Consider the following 24,286-nt stretch of genomic DNA (forward strand, 5'->3'; position numbering starts at 1 on the left):
TGTTATATTAGTTTTTCTTATGGCATTGTGGTGTTATGGCTCTACCCCTGCTATGTTATTTTAGTCAGAGGTCCCTGAACAGCTTATCTTGCTTTTGGGTTTATCTGATATAGCCCTTCACATTAATATATACAGTATATTTCCTGTATTGTACTTAGACCCTATGTACTCAACTCCTCATAGCAGTCTTGTTTGCAAAATCATGGGAAAGATCGATTACAGTGAAGACACCCAATATGTTAAGCTGCTGGTGCAGTTTTGTTGAATTGTTTAGGGTTTCTGGGAAGGTATTATTTACCAATTTGAATCCTATAGGTAGTGACATGTTGATGATGCAAATAGTAGGGATGCACCAAATCCACTATTTTGGATTCTACTGAATCCTTTGCGAAAGATTCAGCCGAATACTGAACCAAATCCGAATCCTAACTTGCAAATTAGGGGTGGGAAGAGGAAAAAATTTTTTTTACTTCCTTGTTTTGTGACAAAAAGTCACGCGATTTCCCTCCATGCCCCTAATTTGCATATGCAAATTAGGATTCGGTTCGGCTGAGCAGAAGGATTCAGCCAAATCCTGCCCAACTCCCGAACCAAATCCTGGATTCAGTGCATCCCTGGTAAATAGAGCTCCTTAAAACATTTAATCATAACATTACTGTTACTTTTTATTTTGGAAACGTAAAACAATAATAGTATTTTTCTCCAAGAAAAGCCCTTTATAAGTACTTTGGCCCCTGCACAGGACAGAAGCTCCCAGTGCAGTGGTCATGTTGGGTCACAGGCATGCACATAATAGTCAAGTGCCTTTTTATGAAATAATAAAGTTACCCTTCACCATCACCTTTGCAGCAATCTGTCCCTACATGGATCTTTTGTGTTGGAAACAGTTAGGTAAGATGCATTGGTATTTAGTGCCTTTTGCCAAGAGCTAACGACCTGACTTGCATGAGAGACAGATTTATGAATATGGAATACTGAACAGCAGGGGATTGTTAAGTAAACATTGGGCCCTGAGCTGGTCTTAAAACATTGGCCCTATGGTTACAGAGCAATTTAGTGTGTTACTTTTTCATGTTTTCTTCATGCAGATGTTCATCAGATTTGGTAATGCAGAAATTCCTTAAATTAAATAAAAATACAACACATTATCAGTATGGTAAAGCTAACACCAACACATTAGTACTGGCATTGTCACAATATAACCCAATGAACCCAAGGTATATTATATACACCTTAGATTAAGGGTCCCCAACCTTTTTTTACCCGTGAGCCACATTCAAATGTAAAAAAGAAGTTGTAGAGCAACATAACCATGCAAAAAGTTTCCAGGGGTGCCAAATATGGGCTGTGATTGGCTATTTCATAGTCACTATTTGGACTGTCAGCCTACACGAGAGACTGTTTAGCAGTACATCTGGTTTTTATTCAATTAAAACTTGCCTCCAAGCCCCAGAATTGAAAAATAATCACCTGCTTTGAGGCCACTGGGAGAAACATCCAAGGTATTGGAGAGCAACATGTTGCTCACAAACCACTGGTTGGGGGTCACTGCCTTAGATCATATAAAATGAGAGGCAACGGGTTCTCGCAAACCCAGACACCTCATCCAAAATTCAGCAGGAGAGGGTACTATATTATAAAAAAACAAGAGCCAATTCATACTTTTCATTTCCTTTAGCTGCTCTGTACATATCCCCTTGTACACACCAAGCAGATGTTTTAAATATGGAGTGCGATCTGGTTGGACAAATATATATATATATATATATATATATATATATATATATATAGAAAAATACAAGATTCCTCTGCACTCAACCCATTATCAATATATTTAAGACAGAGACATTTTGTGCATACTGCTACTGAGAAATTCCTTACCCTTTAAACAAAACAGGGATTGTTTGTCCATATATTGCAATATATTTAAGCTGGCCAACTACGTCAAAGTCATCCCATATCTGGCCAGTCCTATGCTCAATTTTCATCTGATTCATTAAGAATTCTATGGTTTAATTATACATTTTATAAAAGGGACGAATACGTTTTACCTGCAACTTACTAGCTGCTTTCAAAGTAAAACTCCCAAACTTGGCTGCCCTTTTATTAGACACCAGTGGGATCACCTGACTATAGTTGGAGAGGGTGGGAGCTACAACATGGAGCTGGTCACTGCTCCTGTAGAACTATAACAAACAAGGGAAAGTTGTGCTCACCACTAGTTTTTAAAATCATTAGGCGGGGGTGCAATGAGGGTGTGACCACAAAATACATATTTCTCAGTAGCAGTATGCACAAAATGTCTCTGTCTTAAATATATTGATAATGGGTTGAGTGCAGAGGAATCTTGTATTTTTCTATATGTATTTTGTGGTCACACCCTCATTGCACCCCCGCCTAATGATTTTAAAAACTAGTGGTGAGCACAACTTTCCCTTGTTTGTTATAGTTCTACAGGAGCAGTGACCAGCTCCATGTTGTAGCTCCCACCCTCTCCAACTATAGTCAGGTGATCCCACTGGTGTCTAATAAAAGGGCAGCCAAGTTTGGGAGTTTTACTTTGAAAGCAGCTAGTAAGTTGCAGGTAAAACGTATTCGTCCCTTTTATAAAATGTATAATTAAACCATAGAATTCTTAATGAATCAGATTAAAATTGAGTGTAGGACTGGCCAGATATGGGATGACTTTGACGTAGTTGGCCAGCTTAAATATATTGCAATATATGGACAAACAATCCCTGTTTTGTTTAAAGGGTAAGGCATTTCTCAGTAGCAGTATGCACAAAATGTCTCTGTCTTAAATATATTGATAATGGGTTGAGTGCAGAGGAATCTTGTATTTTGTGGTCACACCCTCATTGCACCCCCGCCTAATGATTTTAAAAACTAGTGGTGAGCACAACTTTCCCTTGTTTGTTATATATATATATATATATATATATATATATATATATATATATATATATATATATTTGTCCAACCAGATCGCACTCCATATTTAAAACATAGCCTTTATTTAGCTTGTTAAAATGTAGCAAATAGTAACATTCTTAGTGTCAAAGTAATAGCGTCATTTGTAGCAAGACACTTATCTGATGGAAGTCCAGCATAAACGCTCAATTAACCCACACTCACGCGACGTTTCGGGAAGCATCAGTTCCCTTTCTCAAGCGTATTTCTCGTGTAGTGGCGTGTAGGACTCCATTGCACAAACCATTTGCTTCTTTGTCAGGAGGAGCTTACGTGGTAAGTAACTGTGATGACGCGTCCTCACAATAGGGACGGATCTGCACGTCAGTAACCACATATCTCCACCCTCCCGTTGCTATCCAGAATCCATAGTTACAGCTAAGAAAAAATATACTAATATACTATTAACAGCAAATTGTGGACATTTTTCACTATACCAAATAGTCATAATCACTTGGGCACATTAGAATATTGATATAAATAAGGAGTTACAAAATTATTTGCAAAAATACTCCACTGTGTATCAGTAAAGAACCTTGGGATTAGTGCATCACGATTGTTGGAATTGTGTGTGTATATATATAGATATAGATATATATATATATATATATATATATATATATATATATATATATATATAGTGATGGACAGCACTGCTTTCCAAGTTTCGACTTGGGTGCATGGTAAAAAAAGTTACATATGCATAAGAAAGGCCATCAAAACCAGGATTTTTAGTAAATGAAAACGTGTGTTATTGCATGTACAACCGACGTGACATTTCAGTCCCCACTGGGACCTTTCTCAAGGACTCCAACTTTCAAATTGGGTCACTGATCCCATATAAAAAGAAAAACAAATGCTCTGTAAGGCTACAAATGTATTGTTATTGTCACTCAATAACTCAACTTTCTATTTAGGCCCTCTTCTATTCATTTGAATTTGTAGTTGAAGAAAAAGTTGCTTTAATGCATTTCCCATATTTTATACTATTTATATCCTGGTCCCCTGAAAAAAATAAAATGGAGTTCTACTGTACTTTTATATTTTTTATTTCACTAGATTAAATATAGCATCATTTCTGTGACTTAAATTCATTACCAACAACTGTCGTGGTTTTCAATATCTTAATTATGACTTTCCCCATACTAACGACCTTATATTATCTAGCTGAGGCGCTTCACACGTGGGAGGGGGGGGGGGTCTGTAGCATACACCTACATGTAACTTAACATATTATAATATGTGAACATTTTATACCACAACTTCTTCCTTTAAACTGAATTTCAAATCATGCATAAATACAGATAAACCCCTCTGCCTTTTCTGTTTCTGCTGTCCCTGTAAATAGGGTGTATCCATCGATATTTATGGCTCATGTGTGTGACTCATTTAGCTGTTTCAGAAATGTCATTTACATCATATTTATCATCCAGTGCCATTAAAGAGGTTGCTCACCTTCAAAAAAAATTTCAGTTGATTACAGATAGTTCAGAAATGAAGACTTTTTAATTACTTCCTATTTGTGACCATTTTTCTAATATTGAAGTGGAAAGTTTAATTTATAACCTTCTTATGTCTTCGGATTCGAATTAAAAAAAATTTTTATGGTCAAAACTGTCAAATTCGACTAGGGAATTATCCAAACTCGATTTGTTTTTTTTAAAAAAAAATGTAATTTGATTTTCGAGATTTATCATACTATGGCCCTTTAAGAATTCAAATTTGACTATTGATCGCCTAAAACCTGCCGAATTACTGTATAAGTTAATGGGAGAGGTGCAGTGACTAATTTGGAGTTGTTTGTAGCCTGACATTCCAGTTTGGTTGAATTCGATTAGATTTTTCAAGTCGGTAAAATTAGTCCGAGTTTTACATATTTGATTTTAATAAATATAAATATTAATAAATATTCGGATTTCGAGTAAAATCTAATTCATGTGAGTTAAGAAAGCTCATATGAATTTGAAATTCAACTCTTGATAAATGTACTTCTAATTGAAACATTTGTTATCTTTGTCCTTGCTGAGCTGCTGAGAAATGTATCAACTAAATGTAGAACATTTTTGTCCACTTACTTATGATTCCGCTTCACATCTCCACCTTGGTTTCACCCACAATGTCCCCTGTTGTGCCCAGATCCTCATTCAGCCTATATTTCATTGAATTTTTCACTGCTCCTTCCCTCCCCAACCTTCTAGCCATCCTTTCCCCCATAATAGCTGTATAATAAAAGTCCTTTTCAAATTAAACATGAAAACGTAATTATTTTGGTTATTTAAACATCCAAGCCTGTTGTAAAGTTGTTTAAAAGTCTCAGCTGTCAATCATATATTGCATGCCAATGCCTTAGGTATAGAGGGGGTCAGGCAATTTATTTCAATTTCCATTCTACATTTCCAATATATCAATATTTGCCTGGTGACAAATCTCCACTTCTTCGGGTCGACTTATCTCCCTAACTGCCTCCCCTGCCTTCCCGCCGGCTAAAATGCAAATCACCGGCAGAATGGCACAAGGATCGATTCGTTTTCCGAAGTTGCCTGACGAGGAAACTTCGGGCGACTTCGGAAAACGAATTGCTCCGAGTGTCACCCATCGGTGATTTACATTTTAGGTGGGAAGGCAGGGGAGGCAGTTCGGGGAGATTAGTAGCCCCGAAGAAGAGGAGATTTGTCACTGGGCGACTAATCTCCCCGAATCTGCCTGTGTGCCCTGACCATTAGAGTCATGGGTGTTCCTCTGGTCTAATACAGTAATCTGAAATATATGGTAAAGTATTTATATTTCAGTTCTTGCCTGGGCTCCCTTTTAATATCATTGGCACTCAGTATTTTGATCTTCTTTGCCTACAACTTGTTTTTATCTTGCTCAATACATGACCTCAAGATAGCAGTTATCACACCAACTGCTTGTATTATAAATCATGTGAAAAAGCCGCTTACTTGCGACTGACCACAGGGTTGCAGTGGGGAGGGTTGAACAGAGCAGGAAAGGGGGTATGGGGCTCTGGTAATGTATAGTCAACATCAGTGATAAGAAACACATTTTTCATCACCAAAATTGCCAAGGCTAACTACATGAAAGGGACATCACTTAACCCTATAAACCCCTTTAATATGTTTGCAATGCTTTGCCTGTAGCAACATTGTGAGAGAGCACATACATTTTGCAAAATGTAATAACCAGAATATGTTTTTAGCCATTTGTTGTATTTTAGGGTACCATAACCAGTTTATTATGTTATTTTGTTCAGATGTTTTATGTTGCATGTACTTGGGTGTTTTTTTAGATCTGAAAATAGTTTATACACATGAGACTTTACTCAAGGATTTGCCTATTTGTAATTCTCAAGGATATAATATCTGTTTTAGAATTTTGGTACACATAAAACAAACTTCAGAAAAAATACTTTACCAAAATATAATGTACAGGTATGGGATCCGGAAGCCCGTTATTTAGAGAGTTTCGAATTATGGAAAGGCTATCTCCCATAGACTCCATTTTATCCAAATAATCCAAATTTTTAAAAATTATTTCCTTTGTAATATTAAGCAGTATATTGTACTTGATCCAAACTAAAATATTATTAATCCTTGTTGGAGGCAAACTCGGCTCATTTGGTTTAATGTTTAAATGATTTTTTAGTGGACTTAAAGTATGAATGTATGGAAAATTCATTATCTGGAAAACTCCAGGTCCCAAGAATTCTGGATAACCGGTCCCATCCCTGTATATCATAATAAGTGGCCAATTAAAGAATCTTACAATATTGGGATATATGTCATTGAATATTGTCCTTCTACACCTTTTTCCTTGGACCACCATTTGGTGATGGTTTGTGTTCCCTCAGAGATCACCTGACAGGACAGAGCTCTGTCCATTTATCGGCTGATAATGTGTGTGTTAGCATGTGAGCAAAGTGAATCGTATGAGCTAGGAAGAAGCCCTTAGTACTTTAAAAACATTTATTTTTAGGATTAGTCAATGGCACATGCTTCTAAAACATTTGTTAGGGAAATGGATAAATCAGATGAAAATATGGGCTGTTTATGCAATATATTTTTATAGAGACCTGCACTGTTTGGAACAGTGTCTGACTGGGGTACCTGAGGCCCACCAGAGAACCTCACCCCAGGGGCCCACCAAATATATAAGCATGCCCACCAGCTGTCACTGGTGCCAGTGAGCACTCTTATTAACCACATACATGCCAGTAAGATCATTGCAAAAATGAATAGATAGAAAGCATTTCCTCACCCAAGTCAAATACCACAAATTTGACTTGGAATTTACCAGTGTTGCTTGTTTTTCTCTGCCTAGCTAAAACTCCTGTTAAAAAACCCCAAAGATGGCTGTAGATTCCACAGTGCAAAGCACAGCCTATTGCCCAAGCCCCTATAAAACCAAACACAAAATAAAACCTTTCAAATCTAAAAGGCTGTAAGTTCATTCAGGAATTGCAGCTCCTGCTTTTCCCCAGGCTCTCTCACTCAGTTTTTCTTGAGAAGCCAAGCCCTACACAGCTGAAGCCTAATCTTCAGGAAGATACCTCGCTAGGAACCCAGTATGCCTGGAGTGGTCTACTGTAATCGATCACTCACTCTTGTTTGTATTTTCATCAAAAATAGGAATGTATTTGAAAAAAAAAGCTGCAGACTTGACAAAATATGAATACCTAAATCATACTACCATATTAATATGTTAAAGGGGTCGTTCACCTTCAAACACTTTCTTCAGTTCAGTTGGTTTTAGATAGTTCACCAGAAATAAAGACTTTTCCTAATTACTTTCTATTTGTAACCATTTTTCTAATATTGAAGTGTAACATTGAAATTTTCACCTTCTAAAGAAGCTGGAAGTGGGGGTTGCCAACTCTTTAACTTAAATTGATACATTTAGTTGATAAATTTGTTGTCGTTGTCCCCAGAATCCCTGAGTTTCATTAAAGGCAGCTGTTAGAATTGATACAATAGTTGCTAATATTCCACAGATACTGCTGAGAAATGTATCAAAAAATAAAAAGATGGAAAGCAATTGAAAAAATCTGAAAACCACTGAACTGAAAAAAGTGTTTGGAAGGTGGACAATCCCTTTAAAGGAGAAGGAAAGCTCCAAGACAGTTCATTGCCAACATATTAGCCACAATAGTGCAAGCCAGAATGCTATATTTATTCTGCAGAATGCTTTACCATACCTGAGTAAACAGCTCTAGACACTGTCTCTATTTGTTTATTATAGCAGCTGCCATATAACCTTGGTGGGACATCACTTCCTGCCTGAGTCTCTCCCTGCTAACTTATAGCTCTGAGCTCAGATTACAGCAGGGATGGGAGGGGGAGAGGAGCAAACTGAGCATGCTCAAGCCCTGCCCTGGAGGTTTCAGCTGAAAACAGGAAGTCTGATACAGACTTCCTGTTTTCAGCTGAAAACAGGAAGTCTGATACAGAAGCCCATGTGTACACAATAGAAGGAAAGATATGTGGTGTTTCTTTTGACAGAGGACTCAGAGCAGCATTACTCTGAGGTTTACTGGTGTACTTATATAGACCTTTCTGATAAAGCTTACTTCATTTTAGCCTTTCCTTCTCCTTTAATGCAGTCCTTGCAGACCAGTGCAGAGCAACAGAACATTATATTTTAACTACTTTGATACACTTTAAGTTTTTGGTGTTACAGTTCATTCAGTGCATGGTTTTTGCGAACTACTATTTTTGAACATTTGCTATTTTAACTTTCAGGTTTGTTTCACGTTCCACTTTTGATCCTGTTAGTGGTCCTGTAGAACAATGGCGAAAGGTGATAAAGTCGCAATCTTATCTGAAGATGAGGAGGACCAAAAAAGGAAGTATGTACTTGCTGATCCTTTTAACGGCATCTCAAATGACACTGACCATAACCATGCTGGATCCACTGGACCCCCTCAAGCTGCTGAGACAATGTCTACTGCTGAACAAGATATCGACTGGCTAGAAAGACACTGTATCAAAATTAATAATGATCTACTTATTTCTAAAGTCTTCTACTTCTTTTTCTACTCTGCATATGGATCCCTCTATCCGCTATTACCTCTTTACTACAAACAACTGGGAATGACACCCACTCAGAGTGGGCTTCTTGTAGGAATTAGGTATTTTATTGAGTTCTGTAGTGCCCCTTTCTGGGGAGTGATTGCTGATCGCTTTAGGAAAGGCAAGATAGTCCTCCTGTTTTCAGTTCTCTGTTGGGTTTTATTTAATTTGGGAATTGGATTTGTGAAACCAGCAGCACTGACTTGTGTGGCCAATAACCTTGATCCTGTATATCCTACCAACTCCAGCTCAGTGTCCATTTCACCAATCACTGGAATTATTTCAAACTCTACAGGAAACAAGAAGAAAAGGGAAATATTGGAATACTCTAGTTTTAATGGCGATCACATACAACTATACCGTAGTGCTCGAGATATCAATAATGACAGTACTATTAATTTTACAACACAGAGTACAGCCTCGACTATTTCAATTACCACAACTACAGCAGTTGCATTGACTGAAGCGAAGACTCCTGCAGCTGATCAGTATATTTTGGAGTATAACAAAGAAAATGTAGAAACTATTTTCCTGTTACTCTTGCTAGTGGTCATTATAGGAGAGTTTTTTAGTGCCCCGGCTGTTACTATAGTGGACACAGTGACACTACAATATTTGGGCAAACATAGAGATCGATATGGACTGCAGAGAATGTGGGGGTCCCTGGGATGGGGCTTGGCTATGTTGTCTGTTGGTATAGGCATTGATAACACCCATATTGATGTGATCATCGAGGGTATTGGTTGCTTGGATCCATATTATAAAAATTATCGCATTGCATTTATTGTATTTGGTGTCCTGATGACAGTGGCTCTAATTGTCTCTACACAATTTCACTTTCACTATCATCACTTAAAACAAGAAAAAGACAGGAGGGAAGACGTAGAGAACTCAACAGTAGAACCAAGTTCCCAGACTGAATCCTCAGTAAATCAGAATGAAAGAGAGCAGAGGGAAACAAATCGAACCTTTCGATTCTGGGACTTGATCAAAATTATATGCACAGTGCAGTATGGCTCAGTTCTATTTGTGGCTTGGTTTATGGGTTTTGGTTATGGATATGTTTTCACTTTTCTTTATTGGCACCTGCAAGACCTTAATGGGACTACAACATTGTTTGGAATCTGCTCTGTCTTGAGTCACGTGTCTGAACTTACTGCTTATTTCTTCAGCCACAAGTTGATTGAACTTGTTGGTCATATAAGGTAAGAAACCACTGTATGTATCTACCTTTTTCTACTGACATTCATAAAGGGATTCTGGCAGTTGAAAACATGTTTTTTTCACATTCATTCATACAGTGCTTTTTAATATAGTTACATAGTTAAGATGGGTTGAAAAAAGACCTAAGTCCATCAAGTACAAACCTTCCAAATGAAACCCAGCGCACATACCTACACACACACACTGAAACTATGTTTACCAATATCTATATTGATTGTAGATTTTATTATCACAATAGCCTTGAATATTATGCTTGTCCAAGAAATAAGCCAAGCCCTTCTTAAAGGTGTTAGCAGACATCACAACATCAACTGGCAGTGCATTCCACAACCTTACTGTCTTCACTATGAAGAACCACCTACATTATTACAAATTAACATTATTTTCCTCTAGTCTAAAGGGGTGGCCTTTGGTCCAATGATCTATTTTATGGAAAAATAGATCTCCCGCTAGCATATTAATGCTATAATACCCTCTAATGTACTTATAAAGAGTAATCATGCCCCCTTACAGGCTTCTTTCCTCCAGAGAAAACAACCCCAAACTTCACAATCTACCCTCATTATTTAAATCTTCCATCCACTTAACCAGTTTTGTTACAAGTCTCTGCATTCCCAGCTCATTGATCTTTTTTAAGAATTGGAGTCCAAAACTGCACTGCATACTCCAGATGAGACCTTCCCTGGGACCTATCAAGTAGCACAATTATGTTTCTATTAATCTACAAAAAACCCTAGATCCTTCTCAATTAAGGAAACCCCCAACACACTGCCATTAGCCTTCTGTGTGGTACTGTATCAAAAGCTTTAGCAAAGTCCAAGTTTACAACCACCGCCATTGCAGAGCCGAGGTTCTTCCTCGCCACCTCATAAAAGGCAATTCAATTTGTTTGGCAAGATTGGTTGAGCATAAAACCATGTTGGCACAAACTCATAGTATTATGATTTGCAATGAAGTCAAGTTTTTTATCTTTTAGTACCTCTTTGAAAAGCTTTCCTATGCCAGACCTCAATGAATCCTGAAAAATTTAGTAAAGAGATTTGGCAATCACAGAGCTAAGCTAACATTTAGTACCGGATGAATACTATCCTGTCCCCAACCCTTGTTTATCTTTACATGTTCTAGTCTCTTTTGAATTTACCTTTGCATGAATCATGCATCATTTGTATTAATAGAATTGGGGCTATTTATAAGGAAATTTCATCACATTGTTCCTTAGTTGTGTAGACAGATGAAAACTAACAGTTAAGAATCTCTGCTTTATTTCTGTTCTCATCAACCAACTGACCCCCCTCTGACAACAAGGGTCCCACCCCATCCTGCTTCTTTTTAATATTTACATATTTAAAAAATTATTTTGGGTTCATTTTACTCCTTGCTGCAGTGCCCTTTTCCATATTGCTTTTATCTTGTCTTGTCTTTTATCTTGATTTTATTGCATGATTTATTGGCCTCCTTATAAGTAAACCTTTAAAGCATATATTTTCTTATCCACCTCAACTGCAACAGTTCTCTCAAACCACAAAGGTTTTGCTTTGCAACGACGTCCCTTGTGTACAAGGGAAGTATACTGACATGTATATTTATTAAAGGAAAACTTTACCCCCAAAATGAACACTTAAGTAACAGTTTATATCATATTAAGTAATCTTACCAAACTGGTATATATACTTAAGTAAATATTGTCATTTTACATCTCTTGCCTTGAACCACCACCATTTTGTGATGGTCTGTGTGCTGCCTCAGAGATCACCTGACCAGAAATACTACAACTCTAACTGTAACAGGAAGAAGTGTTGAAGCAAAAGACAGAACTCTGTCTGTTAATTGGCTCATGTGACCTAACAAGCATAGTTTGTTTGGCATGTTTGTGTGCACAGTGAATCGTACAATGCCAGGGGGTGGCCCTTATTTTTTAAAATGGCAATTTTCTATTTATGATTACCCAATGGCACATATTACTAGAAAAGTATATTATTATGAAAATGGTTTATTTACATGAAGCAGGGTTTTACACATGAGCTCTTTTATGCAATATCTTTTTATAGAGACCTACATTGTTTGGGGGGTATAGTTTTCCTTTAAGCAGCATTTTAAAGAAATCCCATTTTTCTACTGTGTTTGACCCTGTGAACAGCCTTTCCCAGTTATTATGTTGCAGACATACCCTTATACTGGCAAAGTTTGCTCATCTAAAGTTTAGCATTTTAGTTTTAACTTAGAGTTATTTCTGCAACATAATCTCAAAGGAAACCATGTTATGATCACTAGTCCCTAAATTCTCAACCTTGCAAATGGGTTTAGTATCATTAGTTATTACTAGGTCCAAATGAGTGTCATTCCTAGTAGGTTATTGACTATCTGAAACAAAAATTTTTCATTAAGCATATTTAAAAACCTGCTAGCTTTTTCTGACTTGGCAACCCCATTACCTCAGTCAATGTCTGGATAATTGAAGTCACCTGTAATAATAACTTGACCTAGTTGTGAAGCAGCCTCCATTTGTAATAGTAGTTGGGCCTCAAACTCATCATTTATTTGAGGTGGTTTGTAGCATACACCAATGATAATTTTCGTTGCAGCTTTTTGCCCAGTCAAAATCTCTACCCAAAGTTATTCCACACCCTCCCCAGAGCTATCCATGCTTAAAAATACAAAATAATATAAGCTTCTTCATACTGAAATAAGAAATTTTCTAAATATAATCAGTTACAAATGATGTAATGAAATGTTTCTGAAATAACCAAGCTAGTCTTGACAATCTGTCTCTCTAAATTATTTCTTCATGCAGGAGTCAGATTTTGATTGACAGTTAGCTCTAATACAGTACATCATTTGACTGTGGCAAAAATCCTGCACAAACAACTTGAGGATGGATCAGGCCAGGGGTTGAATTTAAGGGCATTACAAATGTATCTGCAGCACTAAGAGCAATAGCAAGCTCTAATACATCTTCTAGGTAAAAGGATCAGCCCAAAAGGCTATAGTGAACCCAAATGTCAATCAGATTCTGACTCCTGACACCTTCCTAAAGACAGAATGGGAGAGACAGGTTGCGGAGATGTAGATAGTAAAGAGTAACTTGATTATTCCAGAAATGGTACAACATTTTTAATTGATTATATTTAGAAAATTTCTTACATTCCAATGAAGCTCATTACATTTTCATTTATTGTGATAATTCCCTTTTAAGTTCTATTCCGCATCTCTCTAGTTTGGACTGTTTTCTGGGTGCTAGGGTCCTTCTTATCATGGCAGTCAGTCTTACAGGAAGATGATTTGAAGAGGGACACATTATCTTAGAATAACAATGCGTGCATCATGCTAAAAACATGTTAACATTTGTATCTCAGGAAGAGGGAAAGTGCAGAATATGCCACCCAACAAAGGCACCAACATTTTTATAAATGGGAATATATTGTATGTAAAGAAGAAAGTCTGATTTGAAAGTTCTTTATGTGTTTGAATTTGGTGTGACCAAATGCAACAAAACTTCAGGACATCAACAGGTACTTTTGTTTAAAAACATATGCCCCTCGTATGCATTGGCTTTGCATATCATTTGGTTACGCAATGCAACAGAGCTTTTTAGGGCCATGCTATCATTCAGTAGAAGGACAATGACTTCTTTTTGTTTGCAAAATGTCTCCCTCCTCCACAATCCGTGACCTGCCATTATATCTTACCAATCAGATTTTAGCATTCCATACCGTATGAACAAACAAAACAAAGCAGTAGTTAACATACCATTCCTTACTATCAGAGAAATAATCAGCAGTGCATTGTTGCTTGGTCGTGGCATTCCATAACAATGGAGAAATACTCGGCAGTGCAAATGTTTGGAATGCAGAAAGTTTTTTTTTTTTAGATGATTGTATTTATTTAAAGATTTAGTATTACATTTTATGGACAATATAAGTTACTTCAGCTAGAATATTTTTATTATTGTATCAAAAAACTACCAAGCAGCACATGTGCCAAAGGATAGGGATCTTCAAAGGTTGTGCTTTAATCTGCCAACTGTTTACTCCAAAGTCACATACTTTAATCCATCTGACCAATCAGATTGTGCCATTCCATAGCATTGGGTAAGGGCACACCTGGAGATTCGGGGAGATTTAGTCTCCCGTCGACTAATCGTCTCTTCTTTGGGGCGACTAATCTTCTCAAACTGCTTCCCAGAGGAACTGCTTGTGTGTTAGCTATTGTGTTCCTAAAATCTTTGTAAATTTAAATACCTTGTTGCTGTGTTGATACCCTGTTTAGGTATAACCTGGTCTGTTACATCTATTTTTATTACCCTGATACTTTGACTTGGTTAAATGACTTGGAATGTAAGTCTGCTCTAGCTCTTATCCTCCTCTTTGTACAAATGTTTCCACAAGGCCTGGTTTTTACTGCTTCAAATACTGAGGGATCTCAGTTTACTAAGATTCAAGTTTCTTTTTTCTGTATTTCTTTAAAACTCGAAATATTTAGATTTATTAAGTGTAAAAACCATGAAAAACTGTAATACAAAAATGTAAACGTTTTTGAGGTCCTATATATATTTTATGCTAGTAATTACCTGGAAAACTTGATTATCTCCAGTGCCCTTTGTTTGTTTTTTTAATTCTATTTTTATATTTGGATTTTTTAATAACTGTCATGATTTTAAAGAATTCAACCTTTGATAAATGGGCCTCTGAGGGGCAGATTTATCAAAATGTGAGAGAGCGTGCCACCGAAAAACTCACACACTTTCTATTCATTCCTATTGGATTTAAAAGCATATTTATTAATGGGTGAAAGAGTTTACCATTTGATAAATATACTAAACATCCCATAGGAAGCAATAGAAAGTGTGTGAGTTTTTTTTTGCGATGAGCTCTAATCTCACATTTTGATAAATCTGCCCCTTAACGTCCTCCTGTGCCTTGTATATGTCTTTTCAATCTCCTTGTCTAGCAGATGTATCAGAATTATAAACTGACTAAATTACTGCTTAGCAGTCCTTCGAATGAATGCATGCAAGTCATGCAAAAATAAAGGCCACAGACCTAAACTCAGGTTAGAAAGTACTACTGCAAAAAATGTATGATGGAACTAGATGCATAAAAAATATAACAATAACAAAATGCGGCACCCACCCAGAGAGTGAGAAACGGAACAAGAAATAAATCCAACAGCAAACAGTAATTCAATAATATTAATTCATTAATATAAGGCTTAGGATAAAAGGTGTACACATTCATACAAACTAAATAGGGGTTGTCCCCATAGGCAACAAGGACTAGCATGTTTGTGTGGACAGTAAAATATCAGGTAGCAGAGTAGGGGCAAGGTCCTACCTAGCCATTATGTATGTTCATTACATTAAATATAGGCTACTATATAATGAATCAAGCAATAATTTAATAAGTGCCTTCAACTAAACCCCATGCAAGAACACATGACTACATTGCATTCACACTCCCTGTACTCCCTTCACTACTATGTACCATGGCCACACAGTTACAGTAGTTAATGATCTGTAGCCTCCAAAAATAGTGATGAGGCATAAAGAAAAGCCATAGTTACTATCCATCAGCAGACAACTGCTTATTAAATTCATTCATTCAGACTTAATGGGGCCTTTTTCTAGTCTGTGCATCCATGTGAATTTCAGCTGGAATTGTCACCCTTGCTTTTCCAGCTTGTTTTGCCTTAGGACGTACAGACTTGCAATAGTTGGTCATTCTTTCCTTACTGTTTACTGCAGAAGGTCAAAACCTTACTTACATGGGCATCTTTCTTGTACAGACATCACACTAAAATATTTTATAATAATAACACTAACACACACAAGCTAAGGAAAGTTATAATCATTAGGGGTGCCAAATGTTAGGCACACCCCCATTAACTATAATAACTTACCTGATACCCGGGGCCAGTGCTTCCGTTAGCAAAAAAATTCACCAGTCCAGGATACTTCTGTAGAGCACCATGAAGCGTACTTCTTAATTCACACCTATTACACATGCGCGGTAGACTGGTAAGCCACACTTTAAGCAAAAATTAAACTTTTTAATGCTACACTATATGCATCTGGGGGGCATCGTACAATGCAAAAGAAGATGATCCACCGTGGTGGGTGCTAACATATGGCAGCCCCCAGTGATTTTAACTTTTGTTCTCCTTTAAGAGCAAATATATGCAAATATAGTGAGACCCCCCCACTCCTACTTAATATAGTTAAGAAAAAGTGTGAGAGACTAGAAAACAAGAATCTGACATCATTTAGTCCACCAGTGCTGTTCACTTCAACTTACTCTGCAAAATAAGGTATTCCCTTTAATCACCTCCAACTAGAGGAGGAACAGACAGAGGAAATGACTATTCATTTCACATTTTTTTACAGACAAGTGGTCTGTAGATCTTCTGTGATGTTCTGGTATTTTCTTGCTGCTGAAAGCTGTTTTATGTTTTTAAACTGTTTGAGCAAAAAAAGTTCTTTATTTTTCTGTACACTGCTCCCGGCTGAAATCACAATGCGGGAAACCACAATGGGGTACATTATTGCCTATGTTTAATTCTGAACACAACCCATTGAGTAAACCCTGTATTTTTAAGGGTGGCTGAAATGTTCTGCTATATTTAGTGTTAGGATTGGCTTAAACTGCCATATAAATATAAAACAACCCACAACCAGAATGTTTAAACCAGGTCTTCAGCTCAATCTCCAACAGCAGACAGAAATTATAGCCCAAAATTTAAAAAAACTAGTTACCAGTTCTTTATTAATTGCAGCCTGCTGGCAGCCACACGCACATTTATTTATATATATATATATATATATATATATATATATATATATATATATATATATATATATATATATATATATATATATTTTATATTTATATTAATTACAGGTATGGGATCTGTTATTCGGAAACCCGTTATCCAGAAAGCTATGAATTACGGAAAGACTGTCTCTCATAGACTTCAGAATAATCAAATAATTCATATTATATAAAGTTATTTCCTTTTTCTCTGTAATAATAAAACAGTACCTTGTACTTGATCACAACGAAGATATAATTTATCCTTACTGGAAGCAAAACCAGCTTTAGGTTTATTTAATCTTTAAATTATTTTCTAATAAACTTAACGTATGAAAATCCAAATTATGAAAAGATCCGTTATCCAGAAAACCCCAGGTCCCAAGCATTCTGGATAACAGGTCCCATACCTGTATACCTTTTTGTGTTATTTCTCCTTTATAAAGGGATGAGGCAGTAGGAGAAAATTTAATAATATTTTATTGATTGAATGAGTCAACGGTAGAAAAGCCAAGACTCTGTTTAAAGAAGGGTGAGGCAGTATTTGAAGAGCTAGCATTGGATGAATTGAGGTGACAGGGGGAGAAATGTGAGAGAATAAGAACATGAAAAGCTAAATATTTGATTGAAATGGATTATAATATTTTGCATATATGTAATTCTTTTACATCTAGCCAATTTACAAATATTAAATCACATAAGTGAGCTGACAGTGAGAGAACAAATGAGGTGACAGTAGGTGAAGGACTCAAGCTTTGTTTTATGGTAGAGATAGCGACAAATGTGAAGAGCTGGTTTTGTTTCATAGGGATGATGTAAGATTTTGCAAATGTGAGGTGGTTGTATCATTGGAGCTGCCATACTAACAGAGGGGAGCTGTAAGAATAGTAAACATTCAGTTTCATGTAGGGCAGGTGAAAGTGGGGAGGTGGCAGTTGGAGAAAAGCTGACCATGTTTTTTTAGGAGAGTGGAGTTGACAGTAGAAGAAAATTTGTTTTTACAGTGGGTGAGGTTGAGAATACTGGGAAATGTGTAATGGGTTCAGACAGAGAGAGAAGAACTGAACTCTATATGATAGAGATGAAGTCACATGTTTTGCAGAAGTGAGGTGACATTAGAATAAATCCATGACTATGGAGTGGAGTGAACCAGGGAAAAATCTATTTAAGGGAAAACTTTAGCTTTATTTTAAGGAAGGAGGCAGAGCATAGAGACGAGTATAACGGTATAGCAGAAAAGGTACAAAGAATATGTGTATATTTACTGTACTTTTCTTTCTTTCATTGAAGTTTGCTTTCTATTCTGTAAAGTTCTGTTAGATGTTTTAAAAATGAACAGTCCTGTGAGCTACAGTTGCCAATACATCATGTGGGTGTGGTGTTTGGGGCATAGCCATATGAATACAGCAAAGAGCCAGAAATTGCCAGCAAGGACAACCCCATAGGTTTGTTTATAAGAGTAACAGAGTTTTTGCAAAATCAGGGGCACATAATAAATCCAACTGTAGACCTGCACTGATTGCAACTTATTGTAACCTTAGTTGTTTTTAGACAGTACAGAGACATAGCTTTTAAACTGTCTTGTATTCTGCATTCATTGCCTTGTATTAGGCATAATTAAAAACCTAAAGGGGCGGTACACCCTTAAATTAACTTTTAGTATTTTATAGAATGGCCCATTTTAATCAACTTTTCAATTGGTCTTTTTTATTTGTTTATAGTATTTTAGTTGTTTGCCTTTTTCTTTGGATTCTTCTCAGCTTTCAAATGGGGGGGGGTCACTGAAAATTTCTAAAAACAAATGCTCTTTAAAGCTATACATGTATTGTTATTGCTACTTTTAATCCTCGTCTTTCTATTCAATCTCTCTCCTATTCATATTCCAGTCTCTTATTCAAATCAATGCATGGTTGTTAGGCGAAGTTGCACCGTAGCAACCAGACTGCTGAAACTGCAAACTGGAGAGCTGCTAAATAACTCAGAAACCATAAAAAAGTTACATTTAATTTAAAAGTGAACAACGCCTTTAAAGGAAAACTATAATGTTCTGAATAAAAGTCACCTATTAAAGAATATTTCAAAGAAGACCTGTTTTATACAGCCCTTTTACAGGGGTCATTTACTATACCCTGGGGTGACCAGATTCAGTGGTAAAGGATAGAATCTGGTTATAGTCACTGTTCCCAAACCATGCTGCTCACCAACCCCTTGACTGTTGCTCTCAGTGGCCTCAAAGCAGGTGCTTATTTTTGAATTCCTGGCTTGGAGGCAAGTTTTGGTTGCTTAAAACCAGATTTATTGCCTAACAGAGCCTCCTTTAGACTGACAGTCCACATAGGGGCTACCAAATAACCAATCACAGCACTTATTTGGCATTTTACGTCGACGGTCGAATATCGAGGGTTAATTAACCCTCGATATTCAACCCTAGGTAAATGTGCCCGTAGGTTTACACAAGGTAGGTAGGAAGACTATGACATATAAATCTTTGGGTCACTGTGCTCTAGGCTACTGTACCATTTAATGCAATTACTGAGCGCTAGACCTGGAAACATATTTATAAGCCAGGAAGCTGACCAGTAATTACATATTTAAATTATTCATTATAAAATATAAACTTTGATCTTTGTCTCTTATTTTAGGGTACTATACATTGGGCTTGCTTGCAATACTGCTCGTTACCTATATATTTCATATATAGAAAATGCCTGGACAGTTTTACCTATGGAGGTGCTACAAGGTAAGTCAAATACAGATGTTGCCAAGGATGTGACTTATGTATTTTTATTACAGAAGACTTATTATTGTTGGTCATATAATGCACAACTAAACGCAGCTGGCTGGGCAATATTCACATGTTCTAAGACCCAGTCTGCTTGTTGTGACCTTCAGTCTATGCACAGAGCAGTTAAAATAAATTGCTAGCAGGTCTTATGCTGGAAAGTATAAATAATTACAGTTGAACCCCCATTTTAAGTCCCCTGATTTTAGGTTTTCCCTCATTATACTTTGTTTATTTGTGGTCCCTTCTGTATATTATGCATAATACATTTCCCTGATTTTACTATTTCTGGTCCCCTGAAAAACATAAAATGGGGGCTCTACTGTAGTCAACGATGACACACCCAACAATATAATTTATTTGAATTACTGCATGTAAAATACATACCGTATATACTCGCGTATAAGCCGAGTTTTTCAGCACCCAAAATGTGCTGAAAAACTCAAACTTGGCTTATACGCGGGTCATACCTCTGCTCTTCCCTCTGTCCTTCCCTCTGTCACCTCTGCCCCAGCCGGACTGCCTGTGACTGCCTGTGTCGCCGCCCGGAGCAGGTCCAGGAGCTCCGGGCGGCGCGTCCTTCCCTGCCGGCGTTCGCTTTCAAAATGGCGGCGCCCATGGCCGCCACGTGGGTAGCGGCGCCGGCCGCTACCCACGTGGCGGCCATGGGCGCCGCCATTTTGAAAGCGAACGCCGGCAGGGAAGGACGCGCCGCCCGGAGCTCCTGGACCTGCTCCGGGCGGCGACACAGGCAGTCACAGGCAGTCCGGCTGGGGCAGAGGTGACAGAGGGAAGGACAGAGGGAAGAGCAGAGGTGACAGAGGGAAGGACAGAGGGAAGAGCAGAGGTGACAGAGGGAAGGACAGAGGGAAGAGCAGCCAGGGTGGGGAGAGCGACAGATGGGGGGGAAGTGGCAGAGGGAAGCAAACATGAAATAGGGGTGGCAGAGGGAAGCAAACATGAAATCCGGTCGGCGACACAGTCAGTCACAGACAGTAACAGGTACCTGCCCAGTGTCCCCCAATTGTTGCGGCTGGGTCACATTCACATTTTGAAATCTGACATGGGGCCCCTAGGCTTATACACGAGTCAATACATTTTTCCAGTTTTCTTAGGTAAATTAGGTACCTCGGCTTATACACGGGTCGGCTTATACACGAGTATATACGGTACATGCGTTGATCCTGGGTAATTGCCCAAAAATGCAGGAGTCATTTTTGTATGATGAATTGCCTTGTCAGGGCCCTTACAGAAAATTTGTAATATATAATGTAATGGACTGAATATCCGACTGCATTAAATTGTGGAGGAAGTGAAACAGTGAAACCAACAGTCACCTGCAATCTCTTCCCCAGCCCCCAGAACAACTGGGACTTCCCATTACATTATATATTATGGAGGCCGTTCATTAGTTTTCATACCTGTTACATTTGCTATTTGCACCCATTGTTACCAGAAGACTTTGAAGCTGTATTGTACTGCCTATTTTTGATGTCTTTGCCTTGTGATGTTAAAACGTTTATTAAAAATTCAATGTTTAAAAAGAGAAAAACCTAACAGTTTATACAACTAAAAAAAATTAGTTTTAGGTCCACTATGTGCATCTTTATCAATTTTGTAAATCCCGTGGGTTTCTTTCTGTAATTATAGTCAGGGTTGGGTACTACCACTTGGCACCCAGGCAGATATTTTTTTGTGTGCCATATATATATATATTTATATATATTTAACTTTTTTGTTTTCTTAATTACTGGAGTGCTGTCACCAGGAGATTTTTATTGTTAACAAAAACAAGACTGGCACCCAGGCTTTGATTGGACTTTTGTTTGTGCGTTCCACTGGGGAATATATATATATATATATATATATATATATATATATATATATATATATATATATATATATATATATATATATATATATATATATATATATATATATATATATATATTCGTGGCATCACTCTGGCTGTAACCTTTTTCCCACAGGTAACAGTCAGTGAACAGTGGAACAGTCAGTGAAACAAACAACTGGCAGTCCTACTAACATGAAAACAGGGAACTAATGGAGCATACTGTTAAAATTATTGAAAGGGTCTACACTTGCTTTAAGAGCAAAATAGATATTTCAAAAAACACACACGCTGTTGTTCCTTGCTCTCCAAACAGACCTAGCAACACAGCCCACTCCCAAGATAATACAGATAACTGCCAGACCATGCCCCTTTAATTACAGGTGAGACTAATCAGCACAAAAAACTGAAATAAGAACTTACTGTTAAAAAAATATGGTAAATGATTTTGTCCGCTCCCTAATCCTGGGGTACCCCATGTAGAACATTTATCTGCTGTTTAACTCTGATTATTATTATATTTATTTTTTATTATTAATACATATTTATAAAGTGTCAACATATTCCACAGCGCTGTACAATAAATGGGGTGTATACATTTAACATACAGAATCACATACAGAGCAACCAATAACTGATACAAGAAGTAAAGATGGCCCTGCCTAAAAGATTTTACAATCCAGTTAACATGGGATACCTTAATTAGACAAAACTATGCTGGTGCTGGAAGATTAGTAAGTGTGGTAGAGCCAGTTCAGGAATTTTGTCCTCTGGGCCTCCCACTAAAACTTCTAGGGATCACTCCTATGACCTTTATTTATGAAATAAATTCCAGCAATCAATGACAAAATGGAGTGGGGGAGGGGAATTATGAGGGGGAAACCTGGGCAACCAGTTATGCCACAGTTATGCAAGTTAAAAGCCTTCCCTCATCTGGACAAAGCAGGATCAAACGGTTTGGACTAAGGATTTGTTTTGCTATCATACTAAACAATCATACTTTTTGTCTAATGGAACTATTAAAGGAGAAGGAAAGGTTAAAATGAAGTAAGCTTTATCAGAAAGGTCTATATAAATACAGAAATGTTGCTCTGAGTTTTCTGTCAAAAGAAACACAGCGTATATTTCCCTTTATTGTGTACACCTGGGCTTCTGTATCAGACTTTCTGTTTTCAGCTTAACCTCCAGGGCTAGGACTTGAGCATGCTCAGTTTGCCTTCTCCCCCTCCCTCCTCCTCTCCTTGCTGTAATCTGAGCCCAGAGCTATCAGTGAGCAGCGAGAGACTCAGGCAGTGGTCACACCAAGCTAATATGGCAGCTGCTATCAAATAAACTGAGTGAGCTTCTAGAGCTGTTTATTAAGGGTTGGTAAAGCATTCTGCAGAATAGATATAGTGTTAGCTTGCACTATTGTGGCTAATCTGTTGGCAATAAACCACTTTGATAGCTTTTCTTCCCCTTTAAGAGCTGCAATTTGATGTCTTTGCCTTTTCGCAGGTGTGACTCATGCAGCAATATGGGCAGCTTGCATTTCATATCTAAGTGCTGCTGTCCCACCTGAACTTCGAACCTCTGCACAGGGAATCCTCCAGGGCCTCCATTTAGGACTTGGCAGGGGTTGTGGTGCCATGATAGGAGGTGTTATGGTAAATTTCTTTGGTAAGTCATACAAATGTTTCTTTTAGAAAGCTGTAATACAAAACAATGTTGTTTTAACTAAGTGGTTACTACTAGAGGCAATTAAATATGTGCCCAATTTTTATTCACTTATTGCCCTATTTACATTTTTCATTATTGGCATCAAGAGGTAACAGTGTTGTATTATTGCCCACCGCTGCCCTAAACAAAGGCCTTTTACCTATCGGCTATATACTCATATCAACAAAGCATTAGTCAAAAACAATAAAAAAAATTACCTGGTTCTAACCAGAGTGGGATAGCCAATACAATTATAATAAGAACTCCTGGGCACTAATCATTTTTTTAATAAAAGTAAAACATCTCTTATGACATTGAGGATGTTTTGGAAAAATGCTCCCCTTCTTCAAAGCAAACAACTTCAATTAGGGGCAGATTTATCAAAATGTGAGTTTAGAGCTTAATAAATAAAAACTCGCTCATGTTCTATTCATTCCTGTGGGATTTTTAGAATTGGATTTATCAAATGGTGATTTCTAACGTTCACCCGTTCAATTCTAAAAATCCCATAGGAACAAACAGAACATGGGGGAGTTTTTATTTATTAAGCTCTAACCTCACATTTTGATAAATCTTCCCCTTAGTTGTAGTTTGCATTGTCTGCCCCACATTAGGACATTAGATTATAGGTCTTTACCTCACTATTATAGGGCAGATTCTATATGTCACCTTCCCATTTTACACATAAATGTATATTTCTGCAGTTGGATAAAGAACATTGGGGTGAAGCAAACATTAATCTATATCATTTTCTTGTCTCAATACATGACAGGTTGATTCAGTTTAAGATTATTCATCAAGTCTATATTACATAAATTAGGCTAAAAGTATGGTGAAAACTAGGAAGCCGAAATACCCCATGTGCCACAGCATTAATACAGGTTTCATT

At 37.3% G+C, this 24,286-nt stretch overlaps 1 protein-coding gene across 1 annotated transcript in view; it reads left to right on the forward strand.

Annotated features, from left to right (window-relative positions):
- Nucleotides 1–24,286, forward strand: part of mfsd6.S (major facilitator superfamily domain containing 6 S homeolog) — a 33,751-nt gene that overhangs the window by 4,530 nt on the left and 4,935 nt on the right. Inside the window, exons 2-4 of the mRNA XM_018239035.2 lie at nt 8,709–10,243; nt 19,708–19,805; nt 23,197–23,358. Coding sequence (XP_018094524.1) covers nt 8,757–10,243; nt 19,708–19,805; nt 23,197–23,358 — 1,747 coding nt within the window. The 5' untranslated portion in view covers nt 8,709–8,756. The remainder of the gene's footprint in view (nt 1–8,708; nt 10,244–19,707; nt 19,806–23,196; nt 23,359–24,286) is intronic.

The sequence above is a fragment of the Xenopus laevis genome, chromosome 9_10S (genome assembly GCF_017654675.1).
Source record: "Xenopus laevis strain J_2021 chromosome 9_10S, Xenopus_laevis_v10.1, whole genome shotgun sequence".
NCBI lineage: Eukaryota > Metazoa > Chordata > Amphibia > Anura > Pipidae > Xenopus > Xenopus laevis.